Consider the following 27500-nt stretch of genomic DNA (forward strand, 5'->3'; position numbering starts at 1 on the left):
TGGCTGTCACTTTAAACTCAGGTTGTGCTTTTTATGAGCTGATTATGTTACCAGGACTATAGAATAAAAATGCTATAGGGGGGTCCAATAAACAAGTTTGTCAAGTCGGTTCACTTGCTTAGGATCTGTTTCTTTACTTACCTTTAATGCAAAACAGTGGAAGCCCGTTGCAGTGCTATGTGTTTTTTCTCAATGAAGTAAGTACCTATTCTATTCCTCTCTAATTACATGAAGCTGCGAATCTGGCATCTGTGATACAGGGTACTTACGGTGAAACTTAATAAAACTTATAAACCTACTCTCGCCTACTCTAGAACGAGTAGGGGAATTCTGGACATGGCTTTTCCTATTTACATACACACTTTGTATTTGGCTTAATGTTTTGCATGGTTAGTTGAGTTAGTGTTTTCCCCCTTTTTCACCTGTTAATGAAAAAGAAATTTAATGCTACACGGGAAGAGTTTCCCAAAGGATTAATAACCTTTTCAAAAACCTTTAAAGTGAAGCAGCAGGCGAAATCACCATCAAGTTAAAGCCCTTGTTAGTGACAACAGTCATCACCACATGGAGAACAGTTTTATCCCATAACCTCATGGCAGGAAACCACAACTCCCTAGTATGCCGAGGAAATGCATATTACAAAGTGGAATGATTAACACGGCACCAGTTGTTGTGCAGAGTTACGTATTCCGAGTGCTTTAATAGAAACGTAGAAAAGGTATTGTTACAAAAATCATATGTTTTACTGGGAACATATCTGGTGCATTCTTAAACAAAAGTAATAATCTTTTAATATTTTCTGGCAGTATGGTACCATGTCGCATTAGTAGCATATTGTGAATAGTCAAAGCAAATGAATGGATACAATGAGTTTTACAGCTCGCCTTCCAGAAGTGAAAGCAATGCATACACCAAGGAGTTGTGGGTAGCAAGAAAATGAGATTGTCCTGCTGATTGGATGCAGACAAGCAATGAGTAATTCAAGAGCTCACAGTCAAACAAACTGCTTGTGGCACTACTACTTGTACCCAATTACCAATTCAGAGAGAAAATAAAAAGCAGTTTCAGTAGAGTCAGGGTGGGAAATCTCCAATTAGCACCAATTAGCGAAGTTGCTTCCTACAGTGGAATTCTGGGGACATAAGAAAAAAAAATAATCTCCCAGAATGCCTGGTTGGAGCATTTATTTACCAGGTGATGGGACTCCCGAAGAATAACTTGATGAGGATTTGCGCCTGTGGGACTTGAATACAGATACTACTTGGAACTTGCCTGCTCGATTTGACTGGTCAATCATAGGCTGTACTATTCTTCTTCTGGCATTAATAAACCTGCAACAGAATACAAAGAATAGAAGTCCTTTCATCAGCTTGCTTCTGTGTTTTGAGAACACCTCTGCTTGAAAACTGACAGGATTTTAGCGTGGCGCGGCAACGTGTTTTGCTTCGCGTTGCTTTTTTAACAGAGTATAATTTCACTTTAAAGGATTTTCCTCCAAGTGCTCAGAAATTGTAACCGGTAACACGCTTATCTTACTAGCCAGCTCAAAGCTGGATTTGCCAGAAGGCTTTGAACAAGTAAATGTGACCGACAACTTGTGTTAAAAGACAATTGTTTCTTTAACTTCTTCGAGTGGCTCGGAACCTGGTTAAAGTTCACAGGCTGGGAGACTTTTTCTTTTTTCCCTTTCCATCCTAGGGATCCAGCTACCCTTGCAGCTGGCCATAAATGAGGACCAGGCTTTGCCACTCCGTGCTTTCACAAGGTATCGTTAGGTCAGCAAAGCCATCAATTAGGCTGTCTGAAGTTTTATCACCAGCGCAGCAGCAATAAGTGCCGGCCCAGAAAGACTTCTGCTCTTCTGCAACTCCTGCGGTTGGCGCCTGCAAAGGCGGGGGTCGTTTGGAGGTCAGTGCCAGCTGGGGCCGACCTCTGCGGCCGAGCGGGGACACCCCGCGCAAGGCGACCGCCCGCCCGAAGCTCAGGCACCTTTCAACTTGTTAGAAACCCCCAGTCGCAGGTACATGTGGTTAATATTAGGCCCGAAATAACCTTTTTTTTTTTTTTTTTATCTCAAACCGGGGCGGTTGCCGAGGCTTTTGAGCGCTGGTAAAGGCAGCTAGTTGGCTGCGGAGCCTGGATTTAATTTTGCTGGTAATCCAAAAATAAGTGCTTGCATATTTCTTATTAGCTTAATGCGCAGCGATCCACATCGGCACAAGCTAAGCCAAATTCATTTCCCTCAAATAATTTTAAAACTCGCCTATTCCCAGAATTTCTTTCTAAACAGGGCAATTTTCTATCACTCAGGAGCCACGCTTGTTTTTGTCCCCCCCTCTTTGTGTTTGAGAACACTTTGGAGCCTTCGCGCAGGTTTTGTGTGCTATTTCACAGCTCAGGCTTTCGGCTGGTGACCCTTAAGGAGTGCTAATGAAGTCGAATACTAGTGTTTAATCCTCTTCAGAAATACTAACATGCCCATCATCCAAAACAGCCTCCAATAATTGCCATTGGGCCCGATCCAATGCCTAGCAAAGTCTTTCAGTCAGTTAACTGAAAACTAAGTTCATCTGCTCATTTAGTAAATTGCTAGCCTTTATATAGCATCAACTCCGCAAGGCCTTTTGTCACGCTTCCCTCCCTCCCTCCCGCCCCCCGGTTAAATTCCTCCGCAGATAATAAAAGACGGGCACACCTTCGATTGCATCTTCCGTAATCACAGTCGTGGAAATTTCATTAGACAGATGCATAAATGCTACAAGTAACACTAAAGGGCTCTTTTGCATCTCTCTGTTTACATCCAAAAGACATTCTTTATTCTTTAGGAGAAGTATAATTCAGTTGTCAGAAATGTCACCCTGCCTCAGAATTAGTCATGACTTCAGGTGTTAAAACAAAAACTCAGACACAGTCGACGTACTTGTTTATTCCCTTCTGACTGTGGCACAGCAAAGGCACCTCCTGCCCCAGCGCTCTGATTTCGAGGCATGTCTCCGTCCTCAAAGACAAAGGTCCCCGATAGGACTTAATTTGCTGAGCTACTTCCCAGTAACGTTACCGCGCTGACCAAATGGAGCCTGACCTGAACCTCCTCCATCCAGCGCGCCTTTTATCAGCTAAAGTTAAGGCCAATAGAGATTAACAGGAAAGCCTGATAAGACTGTTTTCTCTTCTCCTATGAGCTTCTAATGGTGTATACAGATGGCAAGGTTTTAAAGAATGGAATGAATGCTTATTTAGGCCTGTAAAAATCACAGACAACAGAAACACCCCCCCACACGCACACACTTTCCGTCTTACTAACTCCTTTTCTTCAATCAGGCCACTCTTCAGGGAAACCAAATTGCTTTTTCGTTTTTTATTTAAACCCCAATGACTTTTATTATTTACATCTGGTGGTCCCCTTATTTATGTCCCTCTCCACTTCCCTGCACACACACCCCGGCTCACAGGGCTGCGAAGCATTATGGGCCTTGGCTCTCAGCGGGAGAACTCGACACTGTCTTCAAACAAATAATTAAGGGGAAGGTTAAAGGTTCACCCAGAGGTCATATCTTTGGATACTCCTCAGAAAGTTTACATTAGTAAGAAATGGGTGCCCTCTGAAGTGTTCTTTCAATGGGCTCGCACAACAAGGCAGAGCATTAAGAAAATTCTAAGTCCTGAAGGGTTTCAGGTGACAACTGCTTTACCTCCGTGAGCACGCCGCCGACTGGGACGCTCCACTCCAGCCTTACCTCTTCCACAGCCACCGCAGAGTAAGCCTTTGGGGACGGGTGTTGAAAACCCAATCTTGCCCTGCCATTCACTCCCAAAAGCGCTTGGCCTTATTTTATTCCGCTGATGTGAATAAAGCCAGCCTTTCACTATGAGCTCTACATAGAGGCAATTCACTAGTTGTTTTGGAAATGGGAATTAAAGTCCTAATAGTGACTCTCCCAATCTTTGCTTCCCTACAGAAAAAAAAAAAAGCGATAAAAGTGATCGCATGTGTCCAGTAAAACTTGCAAAAAATAGCGCTTGGGTTTGATTTCTGATTTCATTATTTCTCCATTTTTCTTTTGCACATGTGCATAACTGCAGGTGCAAATCATGCCCTCTAGACCAGCAACACTTTGCCTGAAGAGAAGATACACTGTCATATACTGAGAAAGATATAGGAGCACAGAGGCTTTAGGCATCCATATCACTTTGAAATTCCACTTCTACAGCTCCTCTGAAAAACTCCCATCCATAAACAGCATCACTTATACCCACCAATGGGTATGCCTGAAAAATTACATATGAAATTATCTATATTTGCAAAATTTCAGGTGCAAAACAGACATACATTTCAGGTGAAGCTAAAAATCAGACCCTAGTTTCCTTAGCAGTAGCTACATAACATAATGCATCAGCATAATTGGTAGACAAGGGCACAGAATGCAGTGTTTGTGGATTATTGTTTATTCTTCATACTGCCCCATAAATATGCACAGTGCATAGTAGAGACGTAGAAACCATAGTCCCTGCCCTAGCCTTTACATTTTTTGAGGGCATTTTTTGAATCCCTCAGGGAGCTGTCTCCAGGGCCAAAGTAAAGCAAAAGACAGCCTTTTGCACAGCATTTCAGTTCGTGCATTGCAGAAACACTGTGATGTTATTTTGGCACAAATGTCTTCAAAAGGCATTAAGAGACAGGTGAAAAAAGAGAACACCAGTGACATTATTTCCAGCATTATTTGGAACCCTGTAAAAGAAGAATTCACAGCTTTGCTCCTAAAACTAATTGCCTGCCTCGTTCATACCCTTCACCCAGAGGCCAAAGATTGAACGGCCTGAAAAATGAGTAAAATCTATCAACAAGACATGGATTTCTTTGTTACTCTTCTGTTAATAGTAATTCCTATTATTTGGATGATAGCAGCAGTTAGAGGACCCAATGAAGCTCAGTCTTACTCCACACCATGCTGCACAAGCACACCGTCCAAGAGAACTCAGGGTCTGAACAGATTTCCAGGCAAAGCCTGGGGGAGAGGAGAGACGCCTTCTCCCTGTTTGCAAAGGGGAATGGAGACAGAAGGAGATTAAGTGACAAGGCCAAAGTCATACAAGAGATCTTTGGCAGAGCCACACACCCAACATAGATTTCCTCAGTCCTCTTTCAGCGCTCCTACAATCTGCTATCCATATGCTATCTTTCCTTTGTTCCCCAGCTTAGCAGCCAGGCACACTGGCAGGGGACTGCAAAGAGAGCTCACATTGCCACTGTTTGTGCCTTACCTGCTGTGTAGATAAAGAGGGGTCATCAGCCTCCAGGGCTGTGAGGCGATACCTTTACAAACTCTACATTCATATGGCGCTTGGTCCTCATTCCAGAATGATAAATGAGGTGTGTAATGTTGAGAAATACATGTCATTGACATAGTACGTTTAGTGAAAATCTCACTTCCAACATTTGCAAATGACAGATTACTGACCTCGCTTATTCAAACAATAGCCATTTGAATCGAAAGAAGGGTTTCTGCATCTTACATTTTTCTTTAATTGCTACCTAAAGCAGCCACATACATTTCCTATAGCCAGAGTCTGTCTTTCTCACACAAGTAGTTTCGGTAACTTTTGTAGGGCAATTTACAAAAGCACAACGAACAAGTTTTGGCTGAAAATGCACAACAAGATGGACTTTTAAAAGAAGTAATTTCATTTTTATCTGCTTCCAGCAAAAAACAGTAGAGCAGCAGTAAAGGTACACTAGTGAATATGCAGTGTAGTCTGGTGATTTGGTAGCCCTAGTCCTAATTGGTTCCTACCATTGCTAATTAGCATGACAATATAATCTAAATATATGCATTTAATTGCATCTCTTCAAATAGAGCCTTGGTTTTCTTTGTCCAAAATAAACATGTATTCTGTATTTTACAGGAAGTCCTGTAATTAATGTTCTTTATATATTTATCATATTTTATCTCAAGTCATATCAAATGACGTTAAACTCACATTTACATAATAAATTTTATTTTTATAATAAATAATGTTCAGATAAAATCACAGAGAGATATTTCTGCAAAGTGCAAAAGAGAATAAATAGCAAGTAGAGATCTCTTTGTCTGCTTGTTCAAATCCGGTACATTCAAAAATAATTTTGTTGTTGTTTCCACTGTCTTTTTTATACATACTGTACATGTATTTCAGAACACTGTGACCACTCCACAACTGAATCTGTGTAAGATTAGTTCTTGAAATGAACTGTTAGTGGCTGTACTGATTGGTAATCAGAATTAGAAACATCTCCAGCTTTACTCTATGGCTATCATGGAAAATTCACTTCAAGTACGTAGGGTCACAACAGGTCTTGTTTCAGGAGGATGAAGTGCATGAAAGCTTAGGAAACTACAATTCATCCCCAACTCAGGGTCTAATCGGAACTCAAGCAGACAGTGGTATTTAACTCCAGTCACTTTTCTATACGTCTAATATCTTCTGTGAGATGAACTGGTGTAAAACTGAACCAGTCCCCCAGCAGAGCAGATTGCTCCTTCTGGGAAACTGAAGAACAACATGGAGCCACAACGTACAACTTGAAACTTTTCAGTATCAGTCTTCAATCTGAATTTCCACTTAAAATATCCATCCCAGAAAATGAGGTGTTAAACTATTGCATTTATTTAACGAAGCAGCCACTGCATAATGGGTTCTCAATTCTTCATGTGAAAAACAGAGAAATAAACAAATTTGCGAGACGAATTCACAATCAGTTCTCCAAAAGGATTAATGACAAGCAAAGTTTTGCCCCAAGTTATATTTTAGCCCAGGAAGACACTTCTGCTCTTTCACTTGAAAAGAACAGAGATACCAAATGAACATTGTCACAGGCTTAGTCACATAAATAATAAAAATAAAAGTAACAACAAAACCAACAATGAAGTAGGGTTAAAATGGTTTACTTTGTCATCTGAATATAAAGCCTAATTTTCAAAATTTTTAGGCACCCACGGGAACAGTCTAGCAAGATTTTTCAAAAACCTGCCAAATCTAGATGAGAAGCTTGGTTCTTATTAAACCGATGTAAATGGGAGCTGAGCTTGACGAATAAATGGGGTTTAGGCACCTGCTTCTATGTTTTGCCGAGTAAGAGCCTAAGAATGCATTTTAAAAAATAATCCAAACGTTTTCACCTTGGATGGGAAAATAAATCTTTGCCTAAATGATATGTCAGTATTTGGACTACGAACGTGTCAGTGTTTAGCTCAAGAGTATATACTACACTCATTCCTTGTTGCGCAAGAATGCCCTAATTTGGAAGGGAAAATAACCAATGAAATATCTAAGTCACAAAAAATGTTTTCATAAGTAACCTAGAAAATTACTTCTTTCCCAGGCTGAAAGAATCATTTCAGAAGTCTTGAGCAGATCAGAGCAGTCTGAAAGAATGCATTAGAAAAGACTAATTTGAAGAAACACTTTTATCAATATACATCCCCCCCACCACCTTTACAGCAGTCTTTGCCTATCACCCAAACTTTTATCTGAGGAATTAAAATCTAGTTATCTTAGTTTATTTAACTTCTCCCTCCAACATGTATTCTAAACTGACAGAATTAGGTTTAGGCATCCTTCTGTATGCCCGTGTAAAAAATAGCTGAAAAAGCCCTTGTTTATGCTTCATTGAATCTATGCCGCACCTGGTTACCAACTCTTATTTGCAGCATTCCTTATAAGAAATTAAAAAAGCTGAGTTAGTCACCTGGAAATGAGCCATCTCAATAAAGCTTCCCTAAGTCATGAATATTGAGAAACGGAGTCACTTACACGACTGGGTTTGAGAGGAAGAGGGAGGGATAGGCAGGTTTATTCCCTGACAAAACTTCACATAGTTTTGGACAGCCTTGTTAGAGAAGGGGGGTTATGGGCTGTTTAAATTGACTTTCTTAAGCTAATTTAGACATCTCCCATCTGTCAGAGGTGTGATTCAGAAGACCCAAGTCAGCATCCGTGTTTGGTAGAGAGAAGGCTCCAGAAGATGATAGAGAGCAACTAAGCTGGGTGCCTGAGGCAGCCCGAGGCAGGCGCTAACTGTCCCGAAGACCTCTGCCGCATCTTGTATGTTTATGTTGGAGATCCTAAAAATACGTTACGCCACTTGGAGCTGCCAATTGTTGGAAATCATGAATTTGCCTGTCCCGTAACTGTGAGGCTGTCCTAAAAAATCAGAAATTTAAACAGCGCTCTTCTCGGTGTTTACTTTGTGAGTTTTTCAGTCATTGCGCCACATTTTTAAACTACTCGGCCACAAAATCTAGAAACTTACTTGAAAAGATTCTCACGTAACCATCGTCTCCTGGAGCTGGGACCTCGAATTAACATGAAATAACTTGAGCCTTGTGATAAAATCATGAGAACTGGCAAGACCGGCATCTATTCACCCCAGAGAAAATCCCTCTCGTTAAACATGTAACGCTCGGTTACCAGGTTACCTCTGGGGAGCGCGGGCACATGATTCGTCTCTGCCAAGGCAGGACCTGGTGCCCGTCACGGGCAGCACCTGCGCTGCAGCACAGACGCCGGGGAGCCACCCCGCCTGCCCTCCTGGGGCAGGGGCTTGCGCGCAGGACCCCTTCCCTACAATGAAGGCGGACGTCCCGGAGGCCCCGGCCGCAGCCGGGGCTCGCTGGTGCTCCCCACGAACGCGGAGGCCCCGTGGCCAGCTGGCTGCCCCGCCGGCCCGCGCCCCGCTGCTTGCCTCGGCCTCGCCACCGGCCCAGCGCCGTGAGGGCCCAGCGCCGTGAGGGCCCAGCGCCGTGAGGGCCCAGCGCCGAGGCCAAAGCCAGCCTGCCCTCGGGGTCAGCACCCCGTAGTGCTGGCAACGGACGAGCTGCCACTCCCTGCTGCGAAACTGGGCTCGCCCCGAGTTTCAGCCTCCGGTGGCCCCGGGCGAGGCCTCCCGCTGTGCAGCAGGGCGCCATGAGGTGGGGCCAGAGCACCGCCGCCGGGCCGGGACCGGGGCCGGGGCCGGGCCCCGGGCCGGGGGCGCCGCTGCCCCAGGGGCGCGGCCGCCGCCGCCGGTGCGCCCGCAGAGCCAGGCAGCGCTCCGGCCCTGCTCTGGTGTTACTCGGTGCGAAGGTGGGGGGGGGGGGTGGGACGGACAAGCGCGGCGTGGAAGCCCGCGGTGAAGGAGGGCGGGTGGAGGTCCCCGCGCCGGGCAGCGTGAAGGCGGTGAGGCGTTCCCGCCCCGCGCCCGCACGGGCCGCCGGGTGGGCGCGGGTTTCCTGCGAGCTCTGAGGAGGCCTCGGGTGGAGCGGGAAAGCGTCGCCCCTTCGCCCCCCCGGGATCGTGGCGGGTGGCCGAGCGCCTTTCGGGGCACGCGGTCGCACCTGAAGCCAGGTAGCGCGCGGCGGCGGTGGCTGTTACTCTTCCGCGAGCGCCGTCGGGTTATTCGTACACGGTTATTTATCACGCACCGTAAAAATGGTCTTTTAAAGACGCTTGAAAGGAAGGGAGGAGACAAACAGACATACTTCCTTAGCTATTCATATCTTCCAGATAAAATGCAGAGTCAATAGACATAAGCTGTAGTATATAACCTCATCCTGTGCTTGATTTATTGCAGATGGGAATCAACTAGAAACTGAATCACTTTGAAATTTTTACTACTGACATTAAAATTCCAGGTTTGTGTACGTACGTCTTGTGGAGATGCTAAATACAGTTTTAGCTAATTTGGCATGCGCTTTGATTTGCTAGGACTTAGACACCCGTGTTAAAGGTAGATAACAGATCTCCTATAAAATCTTAAGTAACTCATGCCTTTAAAGATGTGTTAATTTATCATCTTAAACTCGTAGGAAAAGATTTTCAAAACCAATGCGGGTCCAGCAGTCTTGAGAACACAATCAGCCTACCTAGCTTCTCACGTAAGAGTTGAGGGGCCTCATTTTAGGTAACTTTTTTTTTTTTTTAAAAAAGGCGTAGTTTTCGAATAATGTCACATTGAAGTATTTTACACATCTATTGAACTGATTCATATTAAATTTTTTAGCCTATTCGAAACTGTCCCAAAAAGGAGAGTTGTCAACAAATTTAACCTCTGTTAAACTTGCCTGATCAAATTAGATTAAGGCACTAATTCTCTTTCTTACTGTTCAGTGGAAACTACCTAAGTAGCAACTTGCCAAAAATGCATAAAGGTGTTTAGCAATTATGTACTGGGTATGTTTGAAGAGATCAAGGTGCACTCACATGTCCTGTGCTATGGATATCTCTGATTAGCTTGTCATCTACTCTGAAGAAGATGTAGCCCAACTCTCCTATACTATGTAACAGGCCAGCTGTTAGCTGTCTGTCAAGCACCTAAAGTGGACAAGTAGTCCAGGAGCAAAAATGTCACTCCTTTGATCTGGCAAGGAGCAGCTGCTGATTTATAGAGTAGGACTTTGTTCTTCCGTTCTATTTTACTTTCTTTCCTAAGGCAGAACCACAAAATCCAGCAGAAAAAAAAAAAGTGCCGTTCTCTGCAACATCAACAAGCTCTGACAACTGCAACAGGGTTTTTCTTGGCCCTAACAAAGCTCTCAGGCATCTCCTTTGACGCTCACCTTTTTTTTTTTCCTTCTTCTTTTTGCAATGCGGTAGTTATTGTTTAATTCAGCTTCTGTAAATGGAATGGACTGTGGCCAGCAAGCCTGGGGCATAAACACACCTGTATGAAAGAAGCCTTATTGTAGCAACCATCTACAACCAACCTGCACATGCACTACCAGTTCGTGAGTTCAGAAGGAATGTTCCATTTTCCCTGACAGTAAATTTTGCCTTAAGATAACATTTTTTTTGTACCCATTGTCCTGTCTTGACCATGAAGCTTGTGCACTTTTTCATTGTTATTAAAATCTGAAGGAAAAAAAAATGTATTTTTCTACCTGTCAACCAGCAGACCTCAGGAAATTGGATCCGAAGAGCCCACTTTAAAAAAACCACAGCCAAAATGTATTTATAGAAACGCACTGCTGAAAGTTTGAGAACCACTGATCCTAAAGATGCCTGTTCTGTTTCAGAGACAGCGATGCAGTCGCAGCCACCTCCAGCTTATACTGTTACAGATTCTCCTCAGAAAAGGCATTTTGGAAAACAAGTGCTTGGTAAGAAATAGCATTTGATGCAAGTAACCGGACTGCGGCACTGCCAGCCCAGAGTCAATGCTCCATTCAGTTCTCTTAGACTCAGAAGGTGCTGAGCAGATTCTGTGAGGTGATCAGTCACTACACGGACTGTTAAACTCCTGCCTCACCCATTGGAATAGCGAGGGAGTTTTCCTTTATTTCCTTTCTGATCTGTTTTCAAATTTATTAGCTAAAAAACCCAAATCTACAGGCCACAAGAAAAGGCTGCAGTATAACGCTGCTGAGCGGGAGAGGAGTGTCTTGTGTGTTTACGGATGGAGAAGGGAACCACACAGCAAGCTGTGTATTTGACCCTGGTATGTGTCTACACACATGCTGTGTTCTCACTTCTTTATACTCTAACTTTAAAAACAGACGAAAAGGATTACAAAAACAAAGATGGGAAGAGGTGAGGGTGGTGGGGGCGACACCATGACTACAAGATCTTTTGCATATGTGTTAGCTTGTGGAAATAAATAAGAACTATTACAGCCAGGGCCCTAAGGGAGGCAGGAAAATGATGATGTACAGGATAGTATAAAATGATATATTAAAAACTGTGCTGTCAGTGGAACAATAGAATATTAAGCAAAAGTCCATAATAATTGGCAGATATTTAGCTGTAGACTTCTTTCTCTGGTTGGTGGGTACTAAAGTATACGTGAGAGGAAAGAGAACTAGTTAGGCAATTAGAAGTAATGGGCATAAATAATACACTATGTATAAATACATTCCCCCCTCTCCCATGTTATAGCTCTTATCCAGATACACCTAATCACCTCTCAGTAAGTCATACCTACATGCTGGTATCCCTTGTGTTTTGCTCTTTGCACTGTCTGGTTACTGGAGATTCTGCTTATGTAAATCTTCTTTCTCTCTGTAGATGCAGAATCATGTTCATTTTTTCCCTTTAATTATTCCAATACTGGTGGCAAGACTCTATCAAACCAGAGAGTCTAATGGCTTAGTAGCTAAAGATGTGTCAAGACCACAGACACCATGAGACTGCAGCCTGCCATGTTATGGAATACATGCTCCACAGTGACTGAAGGTATTAGCGGCGCCAGTGTGGGACAGCTATACTATTTAAGTGTGCTAAAATGAAGAGGTAATTATACAGATCTTCCCAGTGTCATACTGGTGAAGCTTTTACTCTGTCTCATCCCATTTTGTGTTCTCTCTGTCCCATAGGAATCAGGGGAAAATGCTTTAAAAACATTTTTGAGAGTTTGTTAGTATATGAATGTGTTTCCATGTATCCTTGTGTCTTAGTTACTGTAAGCCAAACTTGTTTGGAATCATGGAATGGAAGAATCAAAAAACCTCTGTGGAGCCATTTCCTCAGCCTATCACTCCATATCCCAGGCTCCCATACTTTCTGACCAGTGCTTCATCTCCCCCAGGGCTCAGCTCTTGCTCCCCAGCCTATCTTGCTGGCTCACCAGAGATAATTGCAAAGTACAGCTGGCAAGTGAGTGATAAAGCTTGCTAGGTGCTCTGCAGGGGTCCTAGATGGCCAGATATGCTATGATTGAGGACATATATGTGAATGTTACACCATTTCTTTTCTCTCTGCTGTTTTCATTCTTCTGAACAAGCTAAGGACAGAAACCGGGCTTTCTGAAGCACTTGAAAGGTTGGGTTCCTCCGATTTCAGTCCTCAGCTGGCTTACGGGCAGAGCAGAGAATTGGTGGAGCCTGTGCTCAAGTGCGCCACATTTCAGTTGTTGTTGGCTTCCCCAGCTAAAAAGGGGGCTATTAATGTATTTTTCTTTCGTGTGTTAAAGGAGGGGTAGCTGGAGAAGTCTCTCTTAATGTAGTCACTGCCACTTAAATATCTCATGTGAAAATTAAATCATACCACAAAAAAAAACTTGAAACCGAGCACATATTTCTTTAATGAAAACTGTCCAGTTCTGTAATGTGTTCCACTATCCCATATTTTGCATACAATTGAGATATCTGTTATGAAATGAAACCCAATCTATATAACCTATCTAATATTTATCTTTCTTTATGAGAGCAGTTTGGAAACTCTGTGTGTGATCTTACATAATTTTAATAACTGGTTGCTGATGGATTTCAGTATTAACTCTGACTGTTCTAACTGGTAGGGTGTTGAGGCTTAATTTTCAGGAGAATTTCACTAATTGTTCCTGCACTGCGTAGGGGTGAAGGCATCTAAGAATATGTGTATAAACCTGCATTTGAGCCCACAAAACTGGTAATTGCAGGGCTGTATCCAACAATGCTGAGCACTTCAAACTGGTCTAGTAAAGCACTGTATAGATGTATACGGAAAATTTTCAAAATGACCAAGTCCTATTATCAAAATCATCATAGGCCCTGTAAAACTAATCCTAATGTTCAGTGAAATTCTGAGTTAGAAGGCAATATTAGCAAAGGAATGTTGACACTAGTGCCTAAATTGTAGGTGATCTGCTCCCAAGAAAATTCCTGTCTCTGGTTAGATGTTCCAGGAATCACCAGAAGGTGGACTTAGATACCTAACTACATTTTTTGTAAAAAAAAAAAAAAATAAAGCCCTCACTTAACAGTGAAAGTGCCTAAATTCTTTAGGCATGTAGATTTCTACTTTTTAATGCCTCATCCTGTCATCATTTTTGCTGCTGTGTATATGCGTACCCTAACAGTGCGTTACTTTCGGCCATAACCATGCTCTGTCTCCAAGTTAGAGGAAGACACTTATGTCCAGTCAGGATTCCTATGAATCCTTTTAGTGAGACAGACATCTTAGGACAGGTCTGTTCTTTCTTATAACAACACAGATAAAGATCTCTTTTCCTTATAGCTGACACCATAATTATTTGACTATTTATCTGGAAAGAAGGAGATCAAGTTTTGCCTCCCTATCCTGCTTGATTTGGAACAAAGACTTGAGCATAGGTCCGTCACGTCCTAAAAGAATATCTGAATCACCCAGGTATTCAGTACAGTGAACAAAGCCCTTTCAGTTCTCATTCTGAAGATGTTCCACCTGAAGTAAGTAATTAAACAGTCATAATTAACCAGCACTTAACTCTCACACACCTGAAGTTGGAGCCCTAACCAAGAGGCTGTACAGTCAAACCGTTGTTCTTATTTAATTCTGTTCTACTGACTAGTCGTTACATACACAACAGAACTGGCAGTCAGGAGAACAAGAAAGGCGTGATAGTGAAGAAGGGTAAAGATGGAGCAGTATGTTCAATAGCCCATTGATTGGGAAACTCAACTCACTTGGAACAGTTAAGACATTGATTTAAATCACGACGAAGAGGAGACCTGCAAACATATATCCTATTTAACAAGTGAATTTTCTAGCCAATGAGCCATTGAGTATAGCACTCCCTCTACCCATTTGCCTCTTTTGTGTAAAGCTTGGTATGGCAGGTGTATGACAAGAACCTTGCCTGGATTTGGCCCCTGGGGTGATACACTGAGGCAGGGCTGATTTTGCATTGAAAGTTGTGTCTCACTCTGGAACACGTTACTGTCTATTTATCACCATATATGTATTAGTGTTCCTACGCTCTCCTGGAGGTCCTTTCTATATAAAATAACCATGGTCAGGACAATATCTCAATTTTCAGTACTGCTAGGGTTACAGTTCCAAGTTTCTCAGTTATATCCCATTCTAAGCAGTTTTGTGCGTGCACACCAACAGAAAAGAGTATATGTGGACCAAAAGTTTTTAGGCATCTTGGGACTAGCAGCAGCTAGGTGATGTTGCTGGATAATTCAGTGATGGTTAAAGAGAAAGATTAGCTTAAACTGAAGATTCCAGGGTTTGTGCTTGACATTCGTAAGCAACTCAAATGATATACATATCTAACAGATATATATATATTCATGAGGAAATATTTTGTAAAATGTCCTACCCATCTTTTATTGTAGCTTAATTTGTTTATAAGCCAATATTATAATAATACTTTCATAAGAAGTTCAAGCCAAGTTTTAGAACATCTTTAACCAACTTTTGAAAGAAACACAAAATCTAAGGTCAATAGAAACATTATGTAAAACAAAAAAAGCGTGCAAAAAGAGAAGAAAATGCCCCAAATTCACAGGCAGCATCTTCAAGCGAAGTAGTTCAGAATTGTGCTTGTGTGCGTAAGAATTTAAAAATAAATTTGACAAGAAATTAAATATAAATAGAATAAACCCACTATTTTCATTCTAATTCAGTGTCCAAACTGACGAAAATATAGGAAGATAAATCAGTAGTTAGAAGAGAGAAAGTTATTCTTTGTTTTTTACTTTGAATTATTAAAATTATCAATGGCATGTGTACATTCCTAGGAACGATACACATTTTTAATTTGATAGTGAAAATCCTGTAATATTTAACTATTTTAGAAATCAAATATGCCTTTATACATGTAAACTTGTAAACTTGCATCCATGCAAAACAGAATAATAAAAGCAACAAATGCAGACACCCATTCAGATGAACTAGTAAAGGAGAGTTAGTTTCCTTTTCCTTTTCTTGATTCTTCCCCAGTTGTTATATTCAGTCTTTCCAGTGTGACTATATTATCATCCACAAAATTTTTAGCATCATCGTAATCATAAAAGATATACTTTATATCTTTATAAATCACATGAGGCTTAGCAGACCCTAGTAACGCCACATCTGCTTTAATCCTAGTAAATTCTAGCCTAAGACAGCATAGCCTGTGGTGTCTCACCTGAGTTCTCAGAGATGTTTCAGGAAATGCATTAGCTCTGTAAGTCAGTGAAATAAATACAAACAAATACAGTGGTCAATAGCCAAAGAAAAATTCAGTGCTCCAAATGGGTTTTGACAGAAGCCTGAGTTGAAAAATCCAGCTGTATTCTATGTATGTCCCTTAACCACCAATCAATTCTGCTGAGATGAGTGGTCCAATTAGCTGTCTAATTTTTGATGCCTAATACATGTGTTCACAGTCAAAAAAAATCATGTTTCTAGAGGACCGGTCTTCCTTTGGTCCAAGAAACTAGGGTCTACAAAACAACAAATATGAAAGCATCATAATGTCAAATTTCACATCCTAATTTGAAACAGAAATCTCACAGTTCCAAGTACCTCATTGCTAGGACAAATTTGATGCAAAGATATGCAGCTAAGACGGGTGCCTACGCTTCATTTTCAAGGGTACTAAATACAGGTAAAAAATTGGTAAGTGAAAATTTTTGTGGGCATGTTTTGCATCTGGACAAAAAAAAAAAATTATCCTGCCAAATTTATCGCAAGTGCTACCTAGATCATGCTCTGGTTTTCCAATATAGCACAGTTCTGTAATAACTGCTTAAGCATGCCATACAGTATTAATCTTCCTCATGAACTCAGTCCCAAACCAGTTTCCATGGAGAGAAATTAAGAGGTATGTACAGGCAAAGGAGAAAATATATGGCTAGCCAATGATACAGAAAGGCTCTTTAGATGGGAGCTATGGTAGAGAGGAAGGATTTTTCAACTGAGATTGCAGAACTGAGGGGAGGGCAGCATTAGAGAGTAGAGAGGAGAATATGAAAAAAAAAGAGACATCTATGCTGAAGTAGGTTTTGACATTGTTTTAAAAAAAGACAATTTTGAAATTGATCCAGAAAAGGATGGTGGAAGGCTGCTGAAGTGCCTAAAGTAGGAGGTAGGAGGTGATTTTGATGTGTGTGTGTGAAGGAAGCATCAGCATTTGGCACATTAGCGGGGGGATGAAGAGCTGGGACTTAAGTGTCTTGAGAGAAGGGAACTACAATAGTCAAGGTGAGAAGAGTTGAAGGCAGAAGAAAGAGACATTGTTGAAGTGGAAATAGGAACAGAGGCAGACACTGGAGATGTGAGAGAAAGAGCAACAATAGGAGATGCATGTGGATTTGGGGCAGCGGGAATAAATGTGTGAAGAGTCCTAGAGGAGTATAGAGGAATAAGACTTGTATTTAAGAATGTCTGAGAGGCTAATGTTGCTCTGGGTTCACTGTCAGTTTTGTTCACCAGGTTATAAACCTACCTATATAAAATGATACTATCTAAAACACAAACTTCTTTTAAACAATGCTCTGTTTATTGTAATAGTTTGTTAGCCAAGTAATCTCTGCAGTTGCTGCAGCTGTGGCTTGTTCATCTCATCAGTAATTTTAACTCCTTAGTCATTAGTGTGAAGCTTTTCACAGTATTTTTAAATGACAAATATACTTTTCTCCCAGTTCTTGAGTTTCGTTTTGTTTGAACGGACTGTGCATCCTTTAACATCTAAATAATTTGCCCTGAGACTCATCACAACATAGCTACACTTTGGAACAGAAGATGTGAATATGGTTCTGATAAAGCTCTGAAATGTTCATTTAAAAAAAACCAAAACAACATAGCTTTGAACAGTTTATGATTATCTATAATCAGTATCTTTCTCCATAATATAGTTCAAAGATCCAAGTCCTGAAATAGTTTGCATCTGTGTGAGAGGGTGGCCACTACATCTTGCTGTTTGTTGTGTGCGGAGCACCGAGTAGGCTTTCACTTACGACTGCTTTAAACAGTGCTAGCCTGCCCTATGACTTTCCAAAAGACCCCAGGATGAGGTTAGCACGATAAAGAGCTTGATTTCTCTAAGCAACAGTCATTCAGACTGACAGCACCCATTCATTTACCAGAAAATAAAGAGAAAAAAAAAAAGAAGAAAAAAAACCCCCAACCCTCAGCTGTTGGACTTACTGACTCCTGAAAGGGCAGCTACACTATCATTACTAAGTGCATACAACCTGAGCTTGATGTTGGCCTACTTAAAATTACTATTTGCTGTGAAGGGTTGGCAAAGCAATTTATAAAATGATGGGGTAAAAGTAAGAGAGGCCCCGTTAAAAGCTTTTTCTTTCCTTTAAACAAGAGTGAACAGAGTAGGACACTCTGAGTTTGACCCACTTATTACCTTTGCAGATTTGTCTTTATTGACATCTATTAACTGATTACATTTCCCTTAGAAGTAATTGTGCATTGTTAGATAATTGTATCGTTGTGGCTTCTTATTGGGGAAAAGTATTATGTCCAAACACTTAAGATAGATAAAACCAGATGGATGTATCTGTTTGTCCATCCATCTGTCCGCTCAAGAAGCCTTTGGGTATTTTTAGAGAATTTAAAGCAGTGGTGCAAGTCATAAACAAAAGGGGCATTTTTAAAAAGGAAAATACACTTAATTAAATAGGTGTCAAAATTATTTTATTGTCAACATCCACAATATCCATGATACAGTGATGTTGTGTAAGCATTCCCATGGAATACTAGTTCTCAGAACCGTAATGAGTTGCTATTAGAAAAAGCAGGGACATATTATTAGTATCCCCACAGAGTTATCTTCTAAATTATTTATACTTGCAACACTTTCACGTAATGGCAGTTTTAAACTTGAGCAAACAAAGCAAACCACACAATAAAGAGAGGGGAAGAGAATTGTACAGAAACCCCTTCTGAATGCATGTAGTTAGAAAGGCGAGTCAAACAAACTAATCAGATTTTGTTTCCTACTCAAATCCTCATGAGGTCTGCAATAGGCAGCATCAAAGCTTTCTGGGGTTGTGTCACCTTGATAAAGGATTGAACAGCACTGTATCTGTTTTCTCTCTCACATCTAAAATGTAAAGGAATGCAACTTTATTTGTCTGGTGCAAGTTTGCTTATTATTTTGAAATTCCACAGTGGACCTTGCACAAAAGCTTAGCTATCAGAAGGGTGCAAATAACACCAGAGCCTTGTGTTACTCTTATGTTCATCCCCTGGGCTATAGTGCTAGGTTTCTTTAGGAGCTGGGGGGGGCAGCGTGGAGGATTGTTGTATTTATACAAACTTAGCATTGTGAATTACTGATACTGCTTTCCACACTTGCTTTAGTAATACACGGTGTAAAGATTAACACTTTAGGACTCAACGCTTTTCAGAAAAATTGAGATGGTATACCTTTTTTTTTTAAAACAAAACAACTTCAGCCAAACTCAAGTCTGCTCAGTGCAGAGAGGATTTGGGTGAAATTGAAGAGAAAAGAGCTCAGACTGAAGGCTATAATGGTCTCCTTCTGGTCCTAAAACTGTTTGCGTTTATGAACATATAAATGATAAAGATCATCCTGTTCACTTTCCATTAAGCATTCTATGAAGTTTTGTCTTAACCATCAAAACAAACTCCATCTGAAATCACTTTTTAACTTACTGAGCAGCTAAATTTGATTACTTTAAAAACAAATTTCTACCCCAGGAAAAGGGAGAAAAAACATACAGCATGTTTGTTTTCCCCTGTAAAAGGAGCATGTAGCTAAATATGCTCAGCTTTTTGTCAGTCACAATACAAACAGGTTTTAAAAGTATCCAGTTATTCTGAGTGCCTCTTTATCTGGCCATTTGGATTAAGATACCCAAAATAAACACACAATGAAAATGGTGGCCTTCTTTTTAACCAAAATGACCCCTACGTGTACTAAAAACCGTATTTGCCTTATGCTACTTCAGTTGCACACCAGCACCCTCATTGATTACTATGGAGTTACATTAGTTTAAAACTGGAGTAACTGAGTAGTGGATCAGGTCCTATAGTCAGACATATGTTCGCCACTAGATAATGGCTACTTATATATTTATGAATTTTAAAATGCTTTTCAATCCAACTATCGTTGTTACTATGTGCAGGAAGTAAAGAAGTAAATTGCAACCAAGCTTTCAGGGGTTTATTCCCTCATGAAGCACTTGTATTGCTAGTGTCAGGGGAGGGCAACTGCATAGTGCCCTCTACATAATAAATGACACTGTTGAATATTCTTAAAGTAATGTCTGTGTGTGTGTGGTTTAGGGACAGAGCTATTATCTGTTGGGTTTTATGTTCCTAAATACTATGCCATCATTTCCTTAACCCAGCTTCACAGAAAGTTTCAAGGGGGTTTAAAATAATTGGTACTCAGATCTATTTTGTCCTGATCACCCATAGAAACAGCAAGTACTCACAGGGCGATAAACAGCTTTCAGGCAAATGTGTAACTCCAGTGTCAATTGGAGTTATGTGCAGAGACTCAGAGCAGAAATAGTATATAGCTTTCCGTTCCTGAACATGACAGTCATAATAAACCTTAACCTCGACATTCCCTGCTTTCCTCGACCACAGCTAAAAATGCTACACACATTTATACCATCTAATGAACCAGACATTAAAAGGAAACCACAGATCTATACCAATAGATTATCAGGAAGAGAAGTGTGAAGTGAATACTTGCTCATGGTAGTATCATGGTAGTTACAAAGAGGAAAGACCTAATACATCATCATTGTCATCCTTCAGCAAGAGTAGGGGATAATCTACCAGCGAATGTCCCACCACCTACTAAAATAACAGCTTGTAAACTGGATAGTGCAAACATACAGTGCAAAATCCTAGGGGACAGAAACTCTGACTCACCGTGGTGAACCTGGAAAGAGAATGATGGATGCCTATTTTAATCTTTTTTGGTGGCAATACAAAGGAAGGACAGACTATGGACTGAAGTAGGGGTCTGGGTTCAAGTGAATCGTGTCTGGTTTCTGAATCTGTCACATGTTCTCTTTACTAATGTGTATAAACCAATTAATTGTAGATGATTACTCTGATTGTGAAAAGAAGTGAGAGGGTATAAGACTTGCTCTTTCAGAAGCAAGTAAGTAAAGAAAGAGTAGGAGTGAGTAGAGTTTAGAACTGGCTCCTATTCCACCCACACCTCCTTCAGGCTAGGGAAACAACCAGCACTGAAATGATAGCAACCTATAGCAGATAGTGGTCAGTAATGAATACATATCACCTTAATGAGCAAGGGCAAAGTAGGAAACTCTGCTTTTGCTATGCCTCAGAGACATATTCCATGCTATTCCTACAGTTTTACTAATAATCAAGCCCTTAGTCTACCTGACGCTCAGTTTCCTATCAGTTAATGATATTAATAATTATTTCTTCCCCATCTCACCTCTCATTTTCCTTATGTTGTCATGATACATTTTCTATTGGTTTTGAGACAATTTGACAATGAAGGGCACAAAAATGTCTGGATACTAATATATCCATGCCTCTACACTGCACAGGATTTACCTTACTCTGATTGAAATTCTGATGATGGCTGAGGGCCTGATTGCACTAACTACAATTACTAGAGTCTAGTTTACAATTTGTTCTGCAACTGTTATTCACGTGTAACTTTTCAGAAGTCTAAGATTTTTTTTTAATGTTGGATAATTAGCCCAATATTTAAGAATTCTAATCTCATATGAATGCTTAATCAAAACACATATTTTCCTGTGAGCTAAAAATGCCTGGATTTCAGTTTTGATTCTCAAAAGAATGTTATTGTTCCTGCCGGATGCGCAATGGAACATAAAAGAGCACTTTACCTCGCCATTTGAATTGGATGAATTTTTTTCTTCTTTTCTTTTTTCTTTATTTTTGAGTGTTTAATTGATTATTGTTGTCTAGGGTTTTTTTTATTATCATCTTTATCTTCTTCTCCTGTAAGCGTGGATTTCCTGCTTTTGGAAAATCTACAAAAAGAATGTTGTCCTCACTCTGTGCTTTTGATTTCATATATTTAATTTCTAAATAAAAAATAGACATTTCAATTTCAGGACCCATTCAGTTAGCAGTCTCTCTTAAGGAACTACCAAAGAGGATGCCAATTAATTCTGACTGTATGATGTGTATTCCAAGACCCACCAATTCACCTCTCACAAGCCACAGAACAAATGCTGGTAATTGACTTTTGGCAAGTACTTATATGAACCGGATTAGAACTCATGGCCGAAATTGCAAATGTTTTGGTATATGAAATACTTCCTTATCCATAAGATAAACACTGTACCAAAGTGGTAGACAGACAAATTACTATGTCCTCATGACTCTCTAGGTTAATGCCTCCCTCAGAAAAGGGTGAGGAAAGAGGATTAAAAAAAAAATCCCAATAAAGAATCTCTTACCTTTGCAGACAGCAAGAAGAAATCCAACCCGACAATCAAAAAGAAAAGAAAAAAATCAACTACTGAATGTGGGAGGGCACAACATACAGATAAAGGGGCAACTTAATGTACTTCTACAGTGTGCACAGGAAAGTGGGACACCTGAAGTGTTTGGTTGTTTTTTAAATACATTTGTGGGCAAACCCGCATTTTGTGTTGAGGAAGCACAATTTAAACCAAAGCACAGTAAAATGTGATATCTTCACTATCATGTTTGAATAGGAGTTATTAGAGACCATGGTTCAAAAAAGAGAACAATGTTAATGTAGACTTCAGAAACTGTGGCAGCAGGCAAAACAACTATTTTCATCTGCTTATGATGAGGAAATATGTAAGCTTCTGTGCATTTTGCTTTACCTCAGCTCTATTTAGTTTTAATCCAGGCCTATTTTCCTGGATTTCTTTTAAATACATTTCCTATTAACCAAATAAACTTGAAATTCTTTGTAGCAGGTGGCTCAAATGAAAAGAGATCGCATCAGCTCTCTGATGAAGTGAACACCACGGAGGGGAATACCAAAGTCAATCCACTTTGGCTTCCAGTGAAAGAAGCAACCTGCCAGCAGCCAACAGAAGGACAAGAGGTGGAAGTGAGCTGAAGTGTCAGGATCCAGCTGTTTCCAGGAACCCAGTTCTAGGCCTATCACAGGAATAGTAAGTCTAATTTTCCCTGGTTTTGCTCTATGTAAAGTCTCTCAACATCAACAAAGTTTGTCTTCATTTACTTTGTGACAAGGAGGAGTGTCATCAGACCAATATCTCCCAAAATTTTATATTTTACAGGATGTAAATTGCAGGCCCAGTCATTACTGGACCCTGGAGGAAAGTTATAAGTAGTAAACATCAATGCGTCCATTTTCTTTTTCCTTTAAAGAAAACTATTTTATATATTTGAACGTTATAAGTAAACAAATTGTTCAAAACAATCATTATTTCATTGTCATGCCATTTTCCTTCAACCTGGAGATTCATTGTAGAAGTGAAGCATATATGCCAGAGCATCTTCTGATTTATTTGACACTGATGTTATTTGCTTGTTTTACAGTGGATGGAGACAAGAATCTTGGTGCCCTTTTCTGAGCATGCCAATGCAAGCAAAGAGTACTGTGTTTCCACTGGTACAATTCATGTTTCAGGTAGCTTGCACCCCCTTAAATGACTGTTTCTTGGAAGTAAATTGCTGTGCAAAGTCAGCGTCAGAGCAGACTATTAGGGACAAAGCATCAAGAAAACATGGGTACGGGCATTGCTGGAGGAGATTCTGTGGGAGTAAGTATCGTTTCCGTGGTGGTATACCCTGCATTACTAATATACCACAGTTCATTTAAATTAGTAAATGGTAAAGTCACCAAATACACTGGAGATAATTCATATGCCCCAAATTTACTGGAGTATACAGTCACAAAATTTGTGCCCTGAGGTCAACATAAAATATCTATATCAGGTACATGTTTTGTAGTATGGCTTACAGATGCCTCTCTGTGATTTCACATGCTGGTGAAGAGTATGGAGGACTGTAATACCTCTGTGGTGTTACAGGTGTTACTGCAGGTATCTGCAGTCACCTGCTATTCTCTCCATGTCAAGGCGCATGAAGAAAGGAAGAGATGAACAGGAATTGCTATGGTCCTTCAACTTGGCAACAAGGGTCCTTTCCTTCCCAGTTTTCAGGAAACTCTGCCATATCTCTATGTATTGTCTAGCAAATGCTGTTTGAGTAACATTGCAAGTGCTATTAGAGGACTGATTCAAAATTCAAAATTGAAATCTGTGGAAAAACTCCATTTCACTTCAACAGGCTTTGAAACAGGAACATGGACAATCTGAAGGGGACACTATAGGAATGAAACCACTTTGAAAATCTGCCAGCCCCCAACCACTGCCTCACTTACATTACCTACATAGTGCCCCAATGTGACTTTCTGGGAAAGTCAGAGAATGAAGCAGCAAAGCGTATTTATATTTAGGAGAAAAAGATTTTTTTTATGTTATTTTTATGCTTTTCCGCCTAACATATTTTAATGATATTTTTATGTACTTTTATCTTGCTCTATAATATATTGTCATATAACACAAAATATATTAGTATGAGATTCAAAAAAATAGCTTTTGCCGTTTTTCACCAGCTTACCTTCATTACTTCAGTGTTTAATTACTTAATGTTTTAACACCTCTGTGGTAGCACACAGATCCATCTCAGTGTTGCAGTCTGGTAACTACACTGTTCACATGGTGAATCCACTTGCTGACTTCACTGCTAATACTTACTGTCAGAAAGGCTGTGCAGACTGTTATAACCTTGTCAGGTGATTGAATAATTTAGGGGACAGATTTTCAAAGCTATCCATTTACCTAAAACAGACATGTGCTTTGTGGTATTTATAAAAGCATGTGAGGGCCATTTGAAATTGACCCACTATTACATGGATGCTGCCCACAGTGAGCTTTGCATCTCAGCTGGATCTTCTAGGAGCTGCTGTATTATGACTAATAAGTCTGCAAATTAGGTGTCCTGGACTAGTTCTCAGAAAAAGGCAAACCAGAAATTTCTGAGTAAAGTTGTAGGAAATCTTTGCAGTGAACATAATCATATAAAACTAATATAATACTGAGTTTCAGCAGAAAAAGTAAACTTCAGCCCAGGTTCATAGAGTGATTCTGGACTTATCTGTAATTTTGCATTACCATCATGTCATATTTCAAAACTGAAGGAAATGTTATAGCCAAACTGATACTCAAACCACAGCACTGCTTCTGGGTTTGTCTCTGTTTTTTTGCAGAGAAACAGAATTTTACATTTAAGTGGGAGTTTTGACATGTAAAAATAAACATTAAGTCGTGTGGCTGAGGAATAAAGCTCCTCCTCAGAACTGCTTTTATGCAAACACAACCCTCCAGAACCTCGATGTGCCAAAGACTGTTGAGACTTGCTCTCCCTGATTTAGCAGTTTACTTAAGCATGTGCCTGTCTATAAGCACATGGATAACTTCATTAACATGACTGAGAGTTAGGCAGGTGCTATGACAGCCTAATGGAGTTAGGCCTCATCTGAAGAATGGGTTCTGAGAGTGTTTGTTCGTGAACAAGTCAGCCAACAGTCATCTCATTTTTTTTCACGGATCAAACTATTTTCTCCTTTGTTTTGGTGGCCTTTGATTAAACTTAGCAATTGAATACTCAGCAACAGTGAAAATTTTTGGTTCTAAATAAAATTATTTTAGCTCATTATAATTAAGGCCATAGACATTCATCATTAATTTTATAAAAAAATGTTAAACTAATGATTCACCTCAGGAAAAACACCCAAGGTATCTGTGAGGAAGATGGCATCTACTTTTCATCCAGAAAGAGCGTAAAGTCTGAGAAATGAGGGAGCTAAATGTACAGCAAACAACTGAGAAAAGACCTTACCTGGAACCAAATGACTGGCTTTTTCCTGAGTTTACCCCCTAGATCTGAGCAATGAGATCTTCAAGGGTTCAGCAGGACTCATCTTTCCCTCCAGAAAGCAATATTGTTCTCTTGTGTAGAAATTAACTCTGAACTACTGTGCCTTCGTTTCTCTCCTCCTTTCATAGCACCCATTGACTAAACTACTGGGCTTTAGTAGGCACTGAAAAGTTAAAAGTTGGGAGAAGGACATAATGGAAAAAATAAATGGACAGACCTCACCACACGCAACACCTTCACAAAAGAGTACAGTGTTAAGGAAGTTCCACATGGTTGTAAAGTTAATAAAAAAATCCTGATTTCTTTTTGAATATATAAACCAGAAATATTCCCAGTGTATTCCAAAGCACTCGCTGTCTGGCTTACAGGACACTGCACATCAACATAAAATATATACATTTTTGCAATGTAGTGTTGCTTTTAAAATGTTTTCTTCTCCGTGTAAAATGGTATATTCTTCCTACACAGAGAAAATAGTCTCTATTAAACTTGCAGGCTTACAAATGAACAAGGCCAGACAATGTAAAGAGCTGTAGAAACTTTTTGGGGGGTTGATTTATGTTGAAACAAGCAAGTGAAATACAGTATATTTTATGTTGTCTGATAAAAGATGGTATATAAAAACCCCTTCAAAATGCAACGTTTTGAAAACCACAATGAAAAATGAATTTTTAATAAGGCTTGCCTCAGCAATAGTCTTGGCCAAGAAGAGATTTCTACTATGCAAGTGCAATATGGAATTTTGACTTGAGAAACTCTGTATGGACTGTGTTTTACATCAGTCATTGAATTTAGGTAAGGAATACAGAAAAAAAAAAGAAAAATGATAGAGCCAGGAGAAAACAAAGAACGATTGCAATCTACTTAAGGCACCAAGCACATTCTAGACTGTAATTTTCTTGATTCTACATAAATGCCCTTCTATGATGATCCAAATCTTTTAATCTCTTTCTGCTTCCATTGGTAGTTTTTAAGATGAAACATAGAATTTTCTTGTTTCTGCCATCTTTAAATTAACCTATACTCAGCAGAAGTTTAACATCATTCTCTTATGATTCTATTTGGTTTAGGTGGATAAGAATAAAAACACATAAAAGTACATTCTAAATCTTCCCATTTCTCCCAGTGGACTTTTATCATTGGTAACATCTAACTAATGAGCTCACCATTCCAATTTTTTCCTCCAAATAACAGAAGAAGGAAGACGGTTGAGTTTTCAGACAGCTGTAGAAAGGTCTATCATTCTGGATTGTTCACTTTTGTATACTAGCCACTAGACACGACTGCCTCTGAAAATTCTGACTCGGGAAGGTTTTTGCCAAGCCGGCATTCCAAATTCTTCATTGACCCACATCTCGTGTACATACACCACTCAATACAAAGGGAGTATAAATTACTCTTGGTATACTCCTTGTTTAATAGGTGTTGTGGGCTTTTGTATGCATTGAGTAGGGAGGTGATCACACAAGGTGCAAAACATTCACAAATCGGCTTTAGTCACATCTTTCTGAGCAGAAAGATTTTACCAGAGCAGGTGCCCTTCAGGGATCTTATGTTCTTCAAGCACTTCTATTCTTCCTCTTCACTTATTTTTGATACTAAGTGGCAGGAAAAGATAATTCTATCTTTACTTTTTCATTGGGCCAGATTTTCACTTGATATAAATCACTTTGGTTTAGTTATGCTGATTACTATTCTGATGTTAATTTTTGCTATTTGGTAACATGTCTCAGTGTCCTGGAAAGCACCTATCATAGCACGATACCCTCAGGGTACCTCAGTTTAAGCACCTGGGTGACAGTAAGGTAGCTGGGGCTACAAAGGCGGCTGTTTTGGTGCACTTGTTGCCAAAAGGAAAGGGGACAACTTCTTAAGAATATATTGACATTGTGTTCCCCACACCCCATCCCAAATAAGTATCA

General features: G+C 40.1%; 1 protein-coding gene across 7 annotated transcripts in view; it reads right to left on the reverse strand.

The window, feature by feature from the left end:
* The window catches only part of MEIS2 (Meis homeobox 2), a 174267-nt gene that overhangs the window by 5297 nt on the left and 141470 nt on the right, over window positions 1–27500 (reverse strand). For all 7 annotated transcript variants that reach the window (XM_069784084.1, XM_069784081.1, XM_069784083.1 and 4 more), the window contains exon 10: window positions 1273–1331. In XM_069784084.1, the coding sequence (XP_069640185.1) occupies window positions 1273–1331 (59 nt within the window). The remainder of the gene's footprint in view (window positions 1–1272; window positions 1332–27500) is intronic.

This window comes from Haliaeetus albicilla, chromosome 5, assembly GCF_947461875.1.
Source record: "Haliaeetus albicilla chromosome 5, bHalAlb1.1, whole genome shotgun sequence".
In the NCBI taxonomy this organism is placed as follows: domain Eukaryota; kingdom Metazoa; phylum Chordata; class Aves; order Accipitriformes; family Accipitridae; genus Haliaeetus; species Haliaeetus albicilla.